We start from the raw sequence: 20061 nt of genomic DNA, 5'->3' as shown, positions 1-20061 counted from the left end.
GCGGGCGAGCCGCGGGCGGTAAGCTAGTATATATTTTTTCCCATCCCTAAATAAAATAAAACCTACTATTTATAGCATCGTATTCAATCGAAAAACAAGATATATTAATGTTTGCGATGAATTGAATCTCATCATTTTTATCTTAATAGATCGTTCTTAAATTTTTTCACTTATTTATGGAAATAAATTTTTATTTCAATGTGAAGGTTTTGCAAAATGTAGTGTAGATGTTTTATTTCGTTATTATTTTGTGAATGATTCCTCTGTGTTAACCTCAGAAACGTCTGGAACGATTTTGACGAGATTTTCGATTGCTGATATCAAAAAAATAACTAAAAAAACTTTCATTTCGGAAAAATTAGTAAATTATCATAAAGTCTCATTTGAAAGTGTTTCAACTGCTTATGAGAAATAGGAAAGGGAAAATTTAGACATTATAATTTTATAATTCATATATTTACATTTTTTCATCACAGTCAGGTACAAAAATAAATAACAATTGACGTCTTGCGTTTCTCTTTACATGTGAACGCTACTTTCCTTTTCCGATGTCTTTATAGCATTATCTTGCTTTGTTTCTGGAAAAGAAATATTATAAAATTAATAAAAAAATAAAGATTAATATAATCTATATGAAATGTTTATTTAGGTATTTCAAGTTGAATCTATGAATTTACGATCTATAGATATTTATTTATGACATCAAAATTACGTACGATTTACCATAATAATGATGTACATTTAGGTATGGTATATTTTATGCGAAAGTTAGATAAACAGATTAAAAAGAAAATCTATGAATATACAATTAATGTTTATCGGCTGTTTTTTATATGATCCTAAAATAAGTATTTAATCATGTGATGATTTTCAGCAAAGTTTTGTGCATGAGGCCACGAAGGTTTCTGAGCTGGTACTAATCTTTCCGACGGCCAATCTTCGTCAGTGTACAAGCAAAGCCGGAGTGCACAGCTAGTAAGAAATATTAATACTAACCAATATCTTCATCTTCAGGGTCATTCCAGGGCCGTCTGTCTGACGTCGTGAACAGAATGAAAAATAAGTTTGTGAAGAAATACACAGCTGACGCCAGGAAGAAAACTTTGCGCCACTCAGCGGGGTCCGACTGAAAAATGTAAAGATGCGAGAACGAGATTAAATTTGTTTATATTTGAAGTCTGTTTGTTGTAATTATTACTAGTTTTTGCTTATGCTATATGGTTAGTTTTTAATTATATTGTAAATAACTAATTATTATATTAAACGATATTTCATGTGTTTGATTAAACAAAATTAAAAAAGGTTTAAATTCATAAATCATTTAAAGGGGCTTCTTAATGGAAGTTAATAAAGCCTGTAGAATAACTGTTTTTATCCTTGAAATATTAATTGAGATTCTGTCATGAAGTTGGATAATTAACGCAAGTGAAGCCGCGATAATGAAGCTAGTTATACAAAATATAAAACAATATCGATCATTATTGTATTGTACAAAAACTTACCTCATCTTTGATGATAAAACCGCACACTAAAGGTGCAATGATGGATACGATGTTCGCCACGAAATTTGATATGCCCATAAGATTTGCTACGAAGTTTGGTGCCAGATCGATGAACACTAGCTGTAATTAAATATAATTATATTTAAATACAAAAATGTATCAATTAAGTATATTAATGACTTTTTATACAATTTAGGAAACATAGGCTTTTGTTCACAAATAGCAAATTATAAAGATGAAGGTGATAATCTGTGGTGATAATATTTTATTATGGTAATAATATAAAAAAATAGTCATTACGATACCAAAGTATATTAATAATATTCCGGTATACCAAACAAGTTATTTATACTCGTATTATCAAAGAAAATTTTGAACAAAATTTCCCGCCCTTTCAGGAAAAGTGAACTTTTATATCTTTTGTGCTACACGTAAATAAATATATTAAATTCATGTCAACACGGATTTCAAAAAGGAAAAAGTACAAACACCTTATTATCTAACTTTACAAACGAAATAAATTCACACCTTCATAATAAAAACTTTGTTGTAACAGTGTTATTCGATTTTAAAAAGGCGTTTGACACTTTAGAAACGAATACCCTTTTAAACGCAATGGAGGAGTGCGGGGTCGTAGAGCCCCTTAACAATTGGTTCCGTGACTATCTTACATCACGATCTTTTAAAGTTCGAATAGAGGACACTTTCAGTGACGGGAAAGCGGTTCAGTGCGGAGTCCCTCAAGGTTCAGGCTGCGGGCCTGTGTGCTATCTTATGCACGTAAACAGTCTGTGTGGTGTATTGAAACATTGTTCAGCACACATGTTCGCAGACGACTTATGTGCCATGCGCGCGGGTACGGACCTCACGGAGACCTGCCGGCTCGTACAGACTGATATAGATGCAGTAGTCAAATGGTCACATGACAATGGAATAGTCTTAAATACTGATAAAACTAAGCTTCTAATCGTACATTCACCATACCTACCTCTCAGTCAAACACATTCCATGTTCACCCACACTTTTGAATGCATCCATAATCAATTTAAAAATTGTATTTGTAAACCGATTGAACGCGTGAAAACTGTCACATATCTGGGCATGAGGGTAGATGAACATTTTTCTTGGACTACACATATAGACTATATATATGATAAATTAAAAGTATTGTTAGGTAAATTCTATCATATAAGTTACAAAGTTCCTATAAAGACTTTAAAATGTCTGTACATGGCCCTTGTGGATTCAATACTTAGTTATTCTCTTGATTGTTATGGACTTACTACTAAAACTAACTTAAACAAATTAGAAAATATGCAAATTAGATTCTTAAAACTCTTGGTGAGTAAAAAAATAAAACATAAATATAAACATAACTATAGAATGCTATTTAAATTTTGTAATATTCTTCCAGTCAGCCTTAAGCACAAATATCTTCTTGCTGTAAACAACCATAGCTCTATTCCTTCTCTTAATCTGTTAAATACCAATCATACAACGAGGTCAGTGACCTCAGGAAAATATGAAGTACCTAGAGTCAACAATTATTTTGGAGATCGAACTCTAGATAAACGTTTACCATATTTTCTCAATAGCTTACCAGAGTACATACGAACAGAAGCAAATATTCACAAATTTAAAAGATTATTAAGGAAACACCTTCTTCAGTCAATAGAATGCTAAAACACAAGCTCATAAATAGATATACCTATTCACTTAATATTATATTTTATAACAGATAATAATATGATATAATATATTTAGTTATAGATAGATATATATAGATATTTTATATAATATATTTAGTTATAGGCTTGATCCCACAGTCAAACTGCATGTGCAGTTTTGTGGGACTTAGACTTAAGTTATTGTAATAATTTGTAAGAATAATTCCAATAAATAATAATAAAATAAAATCTATGTAATGCATAACGCCTGACGAAAAAACAAAAGCAATGCAATGTTTTTACGTCAACATCGTGCTAAAGTGAAAGGGGAAATTTTTTATAACAATTACTTTATTAAAATATGGACACTTTTATGTTCGAGGCGTACGTTTATATGCCGTATATTTAAGTCACATTCCTCCCTTGGTGCACTTAAATTTTATATTTCATACTTACTTTCTTATTTAGTTTCTTTCTATTATCAAAAAAATATTTTAGAATTATGGCATGTTGTGAATCTGCATCTTTATACTATCTATGTAATATGTTATAATTTTAGGCGTTTTAAAAACAGCTTTCGAAAATAAATTTATTGAACTTCGTCTTTTGCCAGCTACTCATAAACCATTATCTATCTATTATATATAAAACTCAAAGGTGACTGATAATATAGTGATCTATCAACACACAGCCAAAACCACTGGACGTATCGGGCTGAAATTTGGCATGCAGGTAGATGTTAGGACGTAGGCATCCGCTAAGAAATGATTTCCCGAAATTCTTGTGGGTGGAAGCTAGTTAATTATAAACTTTAGCAGTTTTATTTTAATAAGAAATTGTACTATATTTCTATACATATATAACTAATATAAATATAATTAATAGAATTAATTAAATTCGTAACTTACCATGTACCCAGTGTATTGGCCAGCATTTATACCAACTGTTATAGTCAGCATGATAACCGCGAGGACCATGTTTCCTTCAGGTATGTAAGATAGACCTATTAGAGCTACGGCTGGACCCCAAAGACCTGTAAAAATGTATATTATTCTATATTATTTATGTATGATTATAATTTAATAGAAGTTGTTGTATATTCTTGAGGAATAAGGATACACAACGCTAACTAGTCTAAAATTTAAGTTTGTGATGTTTAATGATGATGATGAGTATAAATAAATAAATAAATAAATGATGAAATTAGACATTTTTGAGTCTCATTACTTGCTTAAAAAATATCTACTTCTCCAAAAAGGTCTGTTCAGCCCCCCTAGGCAAGTGGCTTTCTATTAGCGTAAAGTTCAATAGAATAGATTATGAATGTATGAGATTGACGTAATCAATCGTCGTCGTCGTCGTAATCAAACGTCAATCTCATACATTCATAATCTATTCTATTGAACTTGACGTTAATAGAAAGCCACTTGTCTAGGGGGGCAGATTAGAGCAGTATCCGCTACCACCGCGACCGTGGGTAGCGGTATCCCGATCGCACGCGATACTATTGTTTTACTATGTGTTCACACACTTATTTATTGCATGGTCTTTAATTTATAAATTATTCAAATTATGTGAACAAGTTTATCACATAACTAGTTGGATAGTATAAGCTTTAGTCAGTTTGAAACTAGATGTCGCTGCATGAAAAGCCCAAGAATCGATTTGTTTATGAAAATTTATTCATTATCCCTCGTCTGTATAACATTTACAATAGGTATAAACCTACCTATAGAATTGGACAATTTCCTGGTATTCGACACGCTAAGCCAACCCTTTTTGACGATTAAATCTGTCATAATTCCCATGGGGAAGCTGAGAGCGTACATCGCCAAATATGGTAATGATGACAACACTCCGTTCTGAAAGGAAATAATAATAAATTTTGAGGTTATGTTTCAATGTATCATAATATACCTTATACAGTTAAACGTTATGCGGACAATATACTTCGCTTCTTAACTTAAGGGTATGTTTTTTTTTCAATTACTAATAAACAGAACAACTTATGATACCTACTAAACTATTTGAAAAGGACAGAAAATGTATAAATTCATGCAAAAATAATGTAATATTTGGTAGTACATAAAAAAAATACTATAAATACGCACCTTAGTTAAATTAACATTAAGTACTTTAGCCATATATGTAGGCATTTCAGTCATCAGGGTAAAGAAGCCCCAATTCTGACCGCAGTGACCGACCACTGCCGCCCAAAATGGAAGGCAGAAGATGATTTTAGACCAAGGAGTCTTGTATCGCTGCAATAAAATATAAATCAATAATAAATATAACTGTACCTATATATTCGAACCTGTTCCAAATTTCGTTGTTAGTTATAGGTGGAAGTTATAGTTTAAATTCATGATCAGAATAATAATAATTATAACGAGTAAAAGTGTATTGGATATATTATTTTAAGCCCAATAGCAATGGAAGATTTAAAAAAAACTTACTGGTTTCACCTCCTTAAAGTAAAAAATTTCAAGGTTTGACCAAGTATACAATAATTTATTGTCATACGCGAATGCATGAAAATTATAACTTCCTTTTATTACCTTTGGTTCACCAACTCTTCCTAACGACGTCCGTATATACAATAACTCCTCTTGCGATATCAGCTTCGAGTCTTCTGGACAAGCACCACCAATGAAGATGTACACCACTGTCCACACCATCCCCAAACTGCCGGTCGCGTAAAAGATGGCCTGCCAACCCCAGGCTTCAGCCAGGAAACCAGAGGCTATAAGTTGCAGGGCAATTCCGAGCTGAGCACCTGGAATTTGTGACAAGAATTATTATTATTATAAAAACAAAAAGTCCCGCTAATTTGCCTTTAAAATGAATCCTACGCCACTACACATTTTGATAATTGCAACTTGCCTTATATGTCAAAATCTGGTTTGGGCTGTAGGACATGACAAAGAAAATATATAGATACTCGAGTAGAAGAAAATATATTCATACATACGTATTCGTGTAACATAACTCTCCGTCTTTCGCAGTGAGGTAAAAATAGGGTATTTTTCGGACTTATCGAACAAATAATTTAGGAACATAACCTCATTATAAAAGTAGCGAAAAATCCTTGTAAAAATCTTAAATGAGACTATTAGTTACAAAGATACATGCTGTGAATATTTTTTTACGATGTTTCATTTTATCAAGTTTTAAAGAAAGAGAAAATTACGAAATGTGGTCCCTTCAATAAATATAATATTTCTTTTTTTGATAAATGTTCATTGTTCATTCTCCAAACGAATATTTTAATACGTACGATACTAAAAGGGAATAATATAACTCAAAACAGTAGCAGCAGTCTATTCATTTACACGCATAGATATGTGATAGTGAGCATGTAGATAGAGTCTTCTAATACGTTCATATTTTAACTTCACTGTTCAAGATTCAAAGAAAAAAGATCAACAGAATATGATGTTTTAAATAATAATAAATATTAAAGAGTTTAGTAGTTCTAAATTTAAAACTTATATAAAAAATGTACTAGTTCAGAGAGCATTCAGAGAGTACTACAGTATTCAGGAATATATGGACGATAAAAACCCATGGAGGGTTGTATCGAAAAAACCACAGGGCAGTTCTTTGGCATGTTATTATAATATATTATGATGTTACATATGTATTTTGTAAAATTGTAAAACTGACATGATTTAAAAGAGCAACTATGGAGTTTCTTGCCGGTTCTTCTCCGTAGATACTGCTTTCCGAATCGGTGGTAAATTTTAAAATATGTAATGACGTTTCAAAAGTGCTTATATAAGAAGTCTAATTGAATGAATAAATGTTTGAGTTTGAGTTTGAGTTTGAGTTTAAATTCTTCAATTTCTACTCACCAGCATAAATAATAGTGGTTAGTGTGCCCTTTTCCTCTAGTGGAACCCATTGGCTTACTAAATGGTGCATGGAAGGGTAAACGAAAGCTTGGGTCAGACCTTGAAGAGTTCTACAAACGATCACTAATTGCCAACCTCCCTAGAATATTGGAAATTTGACATTTAAACAGGAGTTATTATAGTTATTAAGAATTAGTGGCTGGGAAAAATTCCTTTGAAATTTACGTAGGTGGCCAAATTATTTTCAAATACAGAGCTTTAGCTCAATGTTAATCAAAATTGACTTTTGAATCAATTATTCCTTCGCTAAGGCTATAAGGATTTCATTCTTCATATAGAATTAAATTGTTACTTCATTTAGATAAAGAAAAAAGATAAAATATGTGTTAAGATAGATTGGAATAAAGTGTTAAAATAAACTAAGTCCATAAAGGTACATATTCTTTATGTATATTAATAATGTAACTCACAAGTTTAGCCAAAAATGGCATCAACAAAGACAGCAAAGAGTTAACCCCAACAGAGATGGTGATCAGAACTTTTCCCCCGAACTTCCTAGCCAGGACACCACCAGGTATCTGCAGGATCACGTAGCCCCAGAAGAATGAAGAGAGAATCATGGACTGGATGCTGTAGCTCCAGTCGAAATACTGTAAAGAGAGAAATTTGATGATATTGAAAGGAATGAAGGAAAGAAAAAAAGACGTGTGGTACTCGGGGACTGCCGCGGTAAAGCTATTGCATGCTATGCCTTCAAGCCACACCTCCGCGCCCGTCGGAGTGGGGAGCGTGAGGTTTTTCGTTACGCAATTTCTGGATTCGGTCCCCGCGCTCAAGGCCCGCGATAGAAGCTATGCAATAGCTTAATATTCTTTATTGTGTGTACAAGGTGTGTACAATGAATACATGAACAGAAATGGAATATAAAGGTGATAAAAAATTGAATATTTTGAAGCACTTAGGGTTAAATAATATGTGTAAAGAAAATGTATAAATTATGTATGTTAGATTTAATTAGGAATAATAAATGATGAAATTATTTTTAGAACATAACTTATTATGTATAAAGTAATGTGACAATATTTTGAAGAAACCTGTAGAAGAAATAAAGTAATTAAATGTCTGATACATTTGCCCTCACATTTATTTTTGATGTGAAACTTCTTTATCGGGGTTGAAAAAAAATTTAGTGTAACATTTTTTCGTTACGCGTGACATTTTTCCGTTACGCGCCATCTTGTTTTTATCCCTTACACGCGTGATTGGCGTATTTCTGTAAAGTTGCATATATAGTAAATTATTTTTTGAAAAATAAGGGCATAAAGAAGTTTCACTTCTTACGTGTGTACACGCATACATTTTTTATTTTGCTCTATCTTCTAGTTTTACTGCTCTTTTATAACCTTTTTGCCCATTAAACAGAATTATTTTGTTAAATACGAGTATTTAATTAACAAGACGTCTAGGTCGAGTTGATTAATCTAAGGATTATATCCTTTTGAATTGCAATACATTGCCCTATATCAAACACGATTGACGACATTCACTATGCAAATATATTTAAAAAACCGAAGGTTATAAACTTTAAAATATCCTTTAATTGTTTGTGTGTGTGTTTGTTTAATATGACTTTCATATTAAACACATTTAACAATTCTTATAACTACACTAAATTAAATTGATTTTCTGTTTATTTTTTCGAAGCTTATTTCTAAATGGCTGCAACGAATTTTATAGGTTTTTTGTTTCACGTATTGTATACTTTTTATCAACCAAGTATTCCTCAAATTAAATGTAATCGCAATGCAAATTTAAAATACACATATTTTGGATATCGTAAAAAACATGTTACTAACTCATTTATTACCTAATTAATTAGGACCTGTTTCTAACGGTGAATTTTATCGGTTTAATATGTTACGTCAAAATATTTACTTACTATACGGAAAATCTTTGAGAGAATAATTATTGAAAGGTATGTCACATGTATTTTTTATGTCTCTATTATGTTCCCGGTGAGTAGCTCGTAATTCTTTATAATTATGGAATCGGGATCGGGAAGACCTGATAATATAAAAATCCACTAAAATATAGCATAAGTATTCCTCAGAAAATAATCTTTCAAATCGGTCCTGTATTTTTAGATTGGATTTAGAATTCATATCAAACACTCACACTCACACTAATCTTTTACCTTTAAAATGTAAGTGCAGATAAAAACTGGTATTTTGAAATGATAAACACAAACAACTATTTCGTTTATTTGTTTATCTTCGTATAAATACGATAGCGATGGTATATTTTTATATTAAACTAGCGGTCCGCCCCGGCTTCGCCCGTGGTACATATTTCACAATAAAAGGTAGCCTATGTTCTTTCTCAGGGTCTAAAGATTGTCTGTGCCAAATTTCATCAAAATCAGTTGAGAGGTTTAAGCGGGAAAGCGTAACAGACAGACAGACACAGTTACTTTCGCATTTATAATATAATAATTATTATAATTGTTATATAATTATAATTATTATAATAGTAGGGATTTGAATGCTTCTTTTTATCAGATAACATAAAATAGCATTGCATTAATAAAAGACATTTTGCTTGCTGTTTATTTTAATTTAAAATCTGGTGTCGCCCTGGCAGTCGGTCATGGTTAGGACAACTTGAAACACGTTTGCGGAGGCTAACCTTAGTTATCAATATCCGTGTTTATCTATAGTAGGTACCTATTGCAAGCGAATTTATAAGCTACTAGCGGTCCGCCCCGGCTTCGCCCGTGGTACATATGAAAAATAGATGTTGGCCGATTCTCAGACTTACCCGATAAGTATGCACAGAAAATTTCATGAGAATCGGTCCACCCGTTTCGGAGGAGTATGCAGACTAACATTGTGACACGAGAATTTTATATATAAGATACTACTTTCGCAGGTTTTTGCATAATTTGAGAGGACTAACAAAGAACGAAGACCTGTTTGATTGCTTTTATAATAAGCTTACAAATAATAAAAAAACTCTAGTGAAATCAGCGCAGATAATACATTTTTTTGGAAAAATCATAATTTGAGAAATGATAACAGGGAATTAACAACATAATATAAAACAAAGTCGCATCCCGTCGTCTATCTATCCCATTACATGTTAAGACTTTAAAAATATGCAACTGATTTTGGTGCGTTTTTTATATATGTAGTTGTTGTTCTCGAGAAATGTTTTAGTATACAGGGTGACTGGTAATTCGACGTGATCCTTCAAAGGGGTTATACTAGAGGTCATTTGCAACAAATTAAGTCCTGTTAACTAGGGGCAAAAATGGATGGTTATTGAGTTATGAAAATTTTCTGCCTTTTTACCAAAAACAATTAATTATGAAAAAACTACTACACTGTTAACATTTAACAATTGATATTTTTTTGAAAGCCGAAGAATGAGCGATCAGTTTAAAAAAAAAACTTGCTCAAAACTTGCATCACCTCAAAAAGAAAAGGGTCATAGCTCAGTAACCATCCATTTTTGACCCCTGGTTAGCTGGACTTAATTTGTTGCAGATGACCTCTTGTATAACCCCTTTGAAGGATCACGTCGAATTACCAGTCACCCTGTATAGTATGTAGTTATGACAAAGCAAAACCACAAGCTAGTATGACAAATGGAAATTAGTCTTCAATCTGATGCAGACTTGAAATTCCAAATCAGTTACAAAAGCTGATAGTATAATTGAAATAGCGCAGTCGTAACATAAGTTTTATGTAATTCAATTCGTTTCTCATTCAGAAGATGGTTAAAACTTGGGACAAATTCATTGACTGTTGGAACTTAGTCACGTCTCACTGAGCCTGGTGGCTATTAAAACTTTGTCGCGTTCTTAGTACTTTTTTAAGTGATTAGAAAAAATATATTTCAATTAAATTCTTTCAGGTTTTGATTTTTTATATCATAATAAAGCTAAATTTCCGACATTGTCTTCTATTTTTATGTAAGATCATAGGTGGCCAAGCGGTTTAAGTGCGGATTCGAATCCCGCCTAAGTCACGCCTTTTTTAATGTTTTTTTTTCAAATTAACTATTGATTAGGACAATAAAGCGTGGTGTGTCTATTTAGAAATTTATCTAGTAATTCTGACAAAAATAAGAATAATCACATGAAATAATCATCAGATAGACCACTAACGTAGATGTTTGATATCAATGATTTTGAATGATAAGAGTATAAAATGATATAGTTTTGTCTTTATATCGATATTTTATCAAAGTTATAAGAAAGTTTATCGTAAAGTATTAAACTTGTCACAATATACGATACGGGAATATACGATAGTGTCGATACTATACATTTATATCGTATTTTGAGTTTATTTTTCAGTCTCCAAGAATTTTTATAATAATAATAACCAATTTTACATTTTCATTATATTTATGTTATACCTGTATGTGCTTATCTCTAAGTTAGACTTTCATTACCTATCAAATTGATACAGCGTTTTTGTATACTATATTCTATTCTGTGGTTTTGGTTTAATCTAACTGATTATAGCATTATGAACATAGCACTATTGAAATCTTATTTTTGAAGTGAAAACTTCTTTAGTGGCGTTGGGTACAAAATCTTAAACTCGCGTCAGGACACGTGACCTGATCGAAAAAGCGTAAGACGGATGGATATCAAACATGCTCAACGTTAATAATCAAGTTTTCATTTCTGCCGGCACTCCCGGAGTGCAACCCGTCTTTTTTTTAACACCCCTTTCAGTGTGTCGTATTTAAATAATTCCACTATGAATGGAAATTTTGCAATAATGAGGGATACATGTACTATCATTGTCTTATTAACCCAGACGCCATCCGAGATAACCTCTTGTAAAACTTACGATAATTCATCAAATTTGTTATTTCTATACATTATTTTGACCCTTAATTTAACGAGCAAATTATATGACTGTTTTATCAACTTAACGCGCGATAAGTTTTATTTTTAAATCTTTTTTTATCTGTTTTCAGTAATTGTTCTACAAAATAAATACTGCAATAGCAGTGACCTTTTTTGTTTTTTATTTATAACCTTCATGTTTATCGTTTGGTTAGTGACCAACCAGTTATCAAAGGTGTAAGTGTAGGTGTACTTTTTGATTATTTTGACTAGTTTTTACATATTGATAAACTAAGGTCGACAGAAATTAATCGGTAACTTTCTTGGACACAAGTTTTTTACTACAAGTTGTACTTCCAAGCAATTGTACTATTGTATTTATTCCATTGAGCCCCGAACGGCCCGATCGGTCCACGACATAATAGATTTTCTATTGTGTCTGTGATTCCGGGGCCTGAGTTATTACTTACCTGTCTATCTACGTGTCTTATTATATCTTGTTTGTATGTATTACTACTTGTTTATTTACTAGTAGCTGTCTATCTATCTGTTTATCAATCTATATGCGGCTTTAATTATTAATCTGTCTTCTAGAATACCTGTACTATTTATTTTTTGTCAGTCTGTTTACTTGTCTACAATCCTATCTGTTGTAGTTTCTTCCTCAACAGGGAGCCATCTATTAACCCCTTTGCACACCGGAATCCTGTTTTTTTTCTGCTTAAGGATGCGTTTCTAAAGAACCAATAGTATGGCTTCAAATCCATACTAATATTATATTAATGCGAAAGTAACTCTGTGTGTCTGTCTGTTACTCAATCACGCCTAAACTACTGAACCAATTTGCATGAAATTTGGTATGGAGATATTTTGATACCCGAGAAAGGACATAGGCTACCTTTTATTGCGAAATATGTACCACGGGCGAAGCCGGGGCGGACCTCTGTTCTAAATAAAGGGATTGGTTCTTTACAAACATATCCTTCGCAACGCATACCCGCACATCTATGGTGAAAAAGCACCATAATGCCGAATAATTGCTATCCCTATAACTAATGTTGTAACTTAATAATCCTAGTTTCCTCGTTTAATAGAGGATTATGATAAGCTTACCGTCTCATTATTTTCATTGGTCATGTCTACAATAGCCATGCTTATGTTGACGCGCATGCAGAAAGCCAACAGCATGGCCATAAAAAGGAGGAAGGTCTGTGCATGGCGGACCCCTAGGCCCTCTGAAATCAAAATGAAAAAACATTAAATAAATTCAGTGGCAGTTTTGATAGACCTAAAATTCAAACGGATAGATTAGAATCTGTTAATATCAAAGGTTCAGATTACAAAATATTGTGGGCTACATTTTCTGTTTTGGTTGACTTCAGAGAAAAGTGAAGTCCCATGTCCCCAAGTGGGGTAAGGCATTATACATCTGTTTCACTGATCAATTTTGTTTAGGGACAAGTAGGTGAACAGCCTTCTGTGTCCTACCAGATCGAGACATTTTTTTTCCTTAGTCTCCACCGGGAATCGAACCCAGGACCCCTCGGTGCTACGCTCACGCGTCAACCACTGTACCAAGGAGGCGGTCTTCAGAGCAGATATTGTTTCGAAATTAATTCACATAATATAGCGTGCAATGAATGAAAGAGTGTTTGTGATTATTGAAATTTAGTGTTTGTAAATTTTATGGCTATCATTTCATTCATTTATTTCCACTTGCGGCTTAATTTACTTTTAAACATATAGACTAAATAAAATTTTGCATTATGTGTAGCATAACTACATAGTCAATTGTTTATTATCCCTAATAAAGAATAATAAATAGTAAATAATAAAGTCTCTGTCGTTGTCTGTCCGTCTTTATGAATGCTTAAATCTTTAAAACAAGGCAACGGATGTTTTTTTTTTATAGATAGAGTGATTCACTAATAATTTTTAGGGTTAAAATAAAGCGAGCGAAGCCGCGGGCGGAAAGCTAGTGTGTAAAATAATATTACGACTCAGTTGATGTTCTTTGAGCCCACGATGCTGTGCAGTTACTAGATGCCCTTTGCTTTGATTGATATCTCCGCGGTTAAAGGCCAGAAGTAATGCGTAGAAGATTCTATAATGTAAATCTATTTGTCTATAGATAATTAATGCATTAATTTATTTGTCTATGCCTAGTTCATTAATATTTGCTAAATAATTGTGGAAACCATTCCAAGAACCACTTGTTCTTTAGAATAACATAACAGGATGTTGATGAATTTTAAAACATGAACGTTTTTTTTTACAATAAATTGCATTTACCATCGAACACACATGTGAACAATTTAATTTAATTTAAAAAATATCAGCGATAAATAAGTTACCATTACCATCATAAAAATAAGTAAAAAGCATAATATTTTATTCATAACTAGCTTTCCACCCGCAGCTTCGCCCGCGCAGGCAAAGAAAAACCCGCTTAGTTCCCGTTCCCGTGGGATTTCCGGGATAAAACTAGCCTATGTCCATTCATGCAAATTAATAAATTTCATGCAAATTGGTTCAGTAGTTTAGGCGTGATTGAGTAACAGACAGACAGAGTTACTTTCGCATTTATAATATTAGTATGGATTTAATACAATGGAAATGAACAAGATTATTTCATTATCGTTTTAATAGCATAGTTATTAAATAATTATTGTCACACATTTAATATAATGGCAAAGCAGGTTATCGGCAAAAAATACTTTCCAATTTATCTATCATAGGAGTTTAACTTTTATATACTTAGTACTTTCAGGTCATTTTGCTTTGAACCTAAGTATGGTGTCATAACGCGAAATTATGCAAAAACTGAATTATATTAAACACTAGCGGTCCGCCCCGGCTTCGCCCGTGGTACATATTTACGTTTTCTCTACGTAAAAACCATCCTCGTACTTCAAGGAATATAATAAAAAAAGAATTATCGAAATCGGTTCAGCCGTTCTCGAGTTATGCGCTTACCAACACATTTTGCGATTCATTTTTATATATAAGAAGATTAAGATTAGATACCAGCTACTCACTGATCAATTTTCTTTACGGAGAAGTGTATGATCACCATTACATTTGTATGTAGGTATGACAATTGTTTCTTAGCTCTCGCTGGGAATCGAAATCAGGACTTTGGGGCTGAAGACCCAAAATAAGACAAAGGCTACTTTTTATCCCGGATATCCCACAGGAACCCACAGGATGAAAACTTGTGATTCATTTTATAATGTATAATCGTATAGGCTAAATAACTATTTCTCTTTTTAATCGTACCCACACTTACTGCTCCTATAAAAATTGAAAAAGAAAACTCAATAGAAATCAGCTATGTGGTTTTCATTTTCTCAAGCGCTGAGGCATTAAAATTCAATAAAAACCTTTGAATATTAATTTATAATACTTCGCTAATTAGCTATAGATTGATTAATTATTTATGTTTTTGTCGGTTTGCTTATTAGGTATTTTTAGTTTTAAATTAAAGGCATTCGTAATTTTGTCATATTAAATAAATAATTATTTGTGTGAAAGAGTGCCTACTGTATTAATAAAGTACCTACATTGGCATAATTGCAAATGGCGTAGTTATTCCAAAAATGTATTTCTTGCTTGACTGATGATTGAAGTAATGTAAATCCATACTAATATTATAAATGCGAAAGTAACTCTGTCTGTCTGTCTGTTACTCAATCACGCCTAAACTACTGAACCAATTTGCATGAAATTTGGTATGGAGATATTTTGATACCCGAGAAAGGACATAGGCTACTTTTTATTGCGAAATATGTACCACGGGCGAAGCCGCGGCGGACCGCTAGTATTAAATAAATATCTAATTATTTGTGTGAAAGAGTGCCTACTGTATTAATAAAGTACCTACATTGGCATAATTGCAAATGGCGTAGTTATTCCAAAAATGTATTTCTTGCTTGACTGATGATTGAAGTAATGTAAATTACAATATAATTATTATTTCTTTATAGTTGTTTACTTGTACCTATACATGGTGTCACACTATTGGTATACTAAGCGCGAAGGAACCTGTAGTTTTGCATACACTGATCACGTAAAAAATACATAAACAACAAAATTACGTTAAAATTTTTTTGATATTTTTTTCCTGAAAATCCATGTTTTCTTCTCTAGCTTCGCGCAGCCGTCATATACCGCTTCTCTAATGTAAGCATTTTGTCTATGAAAACATAATCTTAAACGATAGCTCACGTTCTAGTGGCAAAAATGGGCGGGTTGCTTGCTATGGGTGTACACATAGAGTTTTAAGATTTCATCTATTTGAAAAAAAAATGCGTCTGGAATTTTTTAAGTATTTTTTACGTACTCAGCGTATGCAAAACTATAACCTCCTTTGAGCTTAGTATACCAACAGTGGGACACCCTGTATATGTTAGTTTTCCGCAGCTTGTTCCTATCAAAGCAATTCTCTTACACTTGTCCTTCTTATTTTCAACCGACTTTAAAAAAGGAGGAAGCTCTCAAACTTCAACTGTTATTTTCTGTTTTGACAATTCTTTTTTGAATTTATTCTAATGATACCTAAGAATCTATTGAGGTATATATTTAACCTTTATTTAGTACTAGAGGTCCGCCCCGGCTTCGCCCGTGGTACATATTTCGCAATAAAAGGTAGCCTATGTCCTTTCTCGGGTATCAAAATATCTCCATACCAAATTTCATGCAAATTGTTCAGTACTTTAGGCGTGATTGAGTAACAGACAGACAGACAGAGTTACTTTCGCATTTATAATATTAGTATGGATTAAGTACATAGATAACATCTATGTTAACTGACAGACTTATTTAAGCATTTACAATTAAGTAACCGATTTAAAAACAGAAAATAATTTTATTTTCATGCATCATAGAATAATTACTTCAATATTTAGGAGCCTCTGAAATTGTAATCTCAAGTACAATCCTACTACCACTATTAATAATATTATAAATGCGAAAGTTTGTGAGGATGGATGTGTATGTGTATGTTTGTTACTCATTTACGTAAATACTACTGAACCAATTACTATGAAATTAGTTATCTATTAGCACACATATAAATGGTATCTTAGATTAACACGTAGGGTAGGTTTTAACCCGGAAATCCCACGGGAACGGGAACTATGCGGGTTTTTCTTTGAAAACGCGGGCGAAGCCGCGGGCGGAAAGCTAGTCATCAAGTAAGAAATCTATACATATTATATGACGTCGGGTCGTTGCTACAAACAAAACAAAAACATAGTAAATAAATAAAATACATGTAATAAATAAAAGTCACTATTTAATTCTGTTATGTTAACTTTATTCATCAAATAAAACATCAAGAAATAGGAAAGAGTTTCAATCATCTGCGTCGTATTTCCGACGACATTTTTTACGAGTTGCCTTGTGCAGATTATTTCCGTATTAAGCCTTTGTACATTTAAATCATTAGTTTTTGCGTTTACCTACATCTACATTATGTCCAGTGTTTTACAACTTGTAACATAGCTCTTATTCAATAATTCATTGATCATACTAATTTATACTTCTATACTAATATTAGAAAGCTGAAGAGTTTGTTTGTTTGAACGCGCTAATCTCACGAAATACTTGTCGTTGAAAAATTCTTTCGATGTTAGATAGCTCATTTATCGAGGAAGGCAAGGCATAGTAATCCCTTTAAGACCAACAGGAGCGGACTGCTGGTAAAACTTTGGGGCACAGCTAGTAATATTATAAATGCGAAATTTTGTATGTTTTTTTTTTGTTTGTTATTCCTTCACGCAAAAACTGCTAAACCGATTTTCACGGAATTGGGCACACATTATAGAGAGGCTTTTGGATTACCACAAAGTTATAGCCTTGTGTTAAATGTATCATCAATGAAAATGTTGCAAAATGAGAAAAACCAATATGTTTGAGAGCAAAGCAGCGTGCGTTGGTTAGTTCAGAAATAGGTAAATTATCTCAACTGTTTTGCCTAGCCATAGGGTTTGTTTGTGTTTAATAATTATGAATGTTGTTTCTATCATACATGCATTTAAGAATAATACACACATACACATAATATAATATCATAGGCTTAAAATGTGTGTCCACTTTATGTTTGAAATTGCGTTTAAATTTACGATAAAAATTGGTCAAGCCATTATTGAGCTATAAAATATGGTGTAAATTACGTAACTAACTCGACTTTGTTTTATAAACAAAGATTTTTTGTTATTATAAAAGAATAAATCACTGTTTAATAAACAAACATACGTTTATTATCTATAAGAAAACTAAACAATTATATAGGTACTAAAAAATTGTAATAAAATAATAATAGCGGAGGTATAGAAAACAAAGTTTGTAATTTGACGCCACAAATTACCTATAAGTCTGTAATTTGTTTCCTGTCACTTGTTTTCCCTTTGTCATTTTTTCATTTCCTAAATGTTAATTATCGCAATGACAGACTGATAACTTTTTGTAATTTGGCGCTAAAAACTGACATATGTATTTTTTTTTAAATTATGACATTCGCGGTGTCTCTGAGACGAATCTCGGGAGTTGCCATTTGAAAAAAGAAGAAGAAGAAAAGACGAATCTATCACAAAAATCTAATACCGTTTCGAGCCTTCCAAAGTAATCTATACACATATTATACTTAAAAATTTCGCGACATATTATAACCGAATGACCGGTTGACTTGGATGGTAGTGGCCCTGCCTTACAGGCCAGAGGTCGTGGCTTCGATTCCCACCCAGGGTAAATATTTGTGTGATGAACATAGGTGTTTGCTCTGTGTCTGGGTGTGAATTACCTATCTATATAAGTATACTAGCTTCCGCCCACGACTTTGTACGTGCATCCCCGTTTTTCCCCGTTCCCGCAAGAATTTCGGGAAATCCTTTCTTAGCGGATGCCTACGTCCTAACATCTACCTGCATGCCAAATTTCATCCCGATACGTCCAGTGCTTTGGGCTGTGCGTTGATAGATCACTATATCAGTCACCTTTGAGTTTTATATATATAGATATTTAAATAGATATTTAAATTTATATAATATGTATGTTTATTAGCCATCAGGTTCCCATAACACTAGCGAAAGCTTAGTATGGGATCAGATCGTGCCGTGTGTGAAAATTGTCCTGAAATGTTTATTTATTTATAATAAAAATAGCAAAAAAATACTCACTCGGCCGTAAACTTTCACCTTCCACGACACCCATGTTTGTTTTGAATAATATATTGACGTTATCTCATCACAACCCACTTATAACTGTCAGACACGACCACCACTAAGTCGGTATTAGCACCGACTGCTGTTGTTTTTGATCTTATGTTTACAATACTTATTATTTTAAACGTAATACTTGTTATTTCAAAATTAAAATAATAACAAAATTGTATCAATGTCTTAGACTATTTATAATTTTAAACACAATTTGTTATTAATAACAAATTTATACGATAAATGTAATTTTAAACTATTAAACAAATGTATTAATTTGCATAACAAGTTAAAGGTCTTCCCTCAAGTTTTTGCTAAAAGCTACCGGCCTTGATATAATTTTAAATTAAATGTTGACATTTGTGAAAGCAGGCTGTTTGATATCTAAGATATTGTTTAAACAGTTGATCAGTTGTTCGTATGTACCGACAAAATATAAATAAGTATCTTTAAAAGTATTTTAAAAGTAGTACCAATACAAACAACATCTTTATCAATCTATGTATATAACATGTTTATTTTTTATCTACATAAGATGGTTTATCTTTATCCTATTCGAATTATTCAATATTTTATTTTATTTTCTAGAATAAACTCTCATTTAATATACCATCAAGTCTATTTGCAAAAGGCAATTATAACCACATCAATAAAACTATTTTTTTGACAACAAAGTACACACGAATTTTATTAGTGTTTTATTTGATTATACTTTTTTTGGCAATAGAAAAACGTAGAGATAAACTACGATAACATGGCGCGCCCCTCCAAATTACTGTTTCAATGTGTGTAGTGACATCCTTACGAAGGAGTTTGTATGTAGTTGTACGTATTCGTCTTTAGTACTTTAGTAGCAGGCCGGCAGCGGTCTGAATCTTGGTGGTGCATTGTAAATACGTTCTTACTTACTTTCAAACGTTTTGAATTTTGGTGGGGCGCGCCATGTTATCGTAGTTTATC

At 32.4% G+C, this 20061-nt stretch overlaps 1 protein-coding gene across 1 annotated transcript; it reads right to left on the bottom strand.

The window, feature by feature from the left end:
* Positions 1-434: 434 nt before the first annotated feature.
* Positions 435-19200, bottom strand: LOC149903200 (putative inorganic phosphate cotransporter). Its single transcript, XM_090108756.1, has 11 exons — positions 19066-19200; positions 13001-13122; positions 7494-7673; positions 7024-7162; positions 5728-5945; positions 5281-5430; positions 4899-5031; positions 4078-4202; positions 1503-1622; positions 997-1126; positions 435-578 (listed from the first exon to the last, which is right to left on the bottom strand). The coding sequence occupies exons 1-11, from the start codon at positions 19097-19099 to the stop codon at positions 520-522; spliced, it is 1410 nt and encodes a 469-aa protein (XP_089964882.1). The 5' UTR covers positions 19100-19200; the 3' UTR covers positions 435-519.
* Positions 19201-20061: the final 861 nt, after the last annotated feature.

Source organism: Colias eurytheme, chromosome 13 (genome assembly GCF_061535395.1).
Source record: "Colias eurytheme isolate Ceu_HAF_F1 chromosome 13, ilColEury1 Martin Lab GWU primary, whole genome shotgun sequence".
Lineage (NCBI taxonomy): Eukaryota > Metazoa > Arthropoda > Insecta > Lepidoptera > Pieridae > Colias > Colias eurytheme.
Note: the sequence above shows the minus strand (reverse complement) of the source record. Positions and strands in the feature narration are given on the sequence as shown.

What these genes read in the sequence shown, in the direction of transcription:
- LOC149903200 (XM_090108756.1), bottom strand. Translation starts at nt 19,099, where the DNA reads ATGGGTGTCGTGGAAGGTGAAAGTTTACGGCCGA. An exon ending in GAAGAGTTGGTGAACCAAAG is followed by an intron (nt 5,431 to 5,727) that starts GTAATAAAAGGA and finishes ATTTTATTGCAG; the next exon opens with CGATACAAGACTCCTTGGTC. An exon ending in GAAATTGTCCAATTCTATAG is followed by an intron (nt 4,203 to 4,898) that starts GTAGGTTTATAC and finishes ACATTTTTACAG; the next exon opens with GTCTTTGGGGTCCAGCCGTA.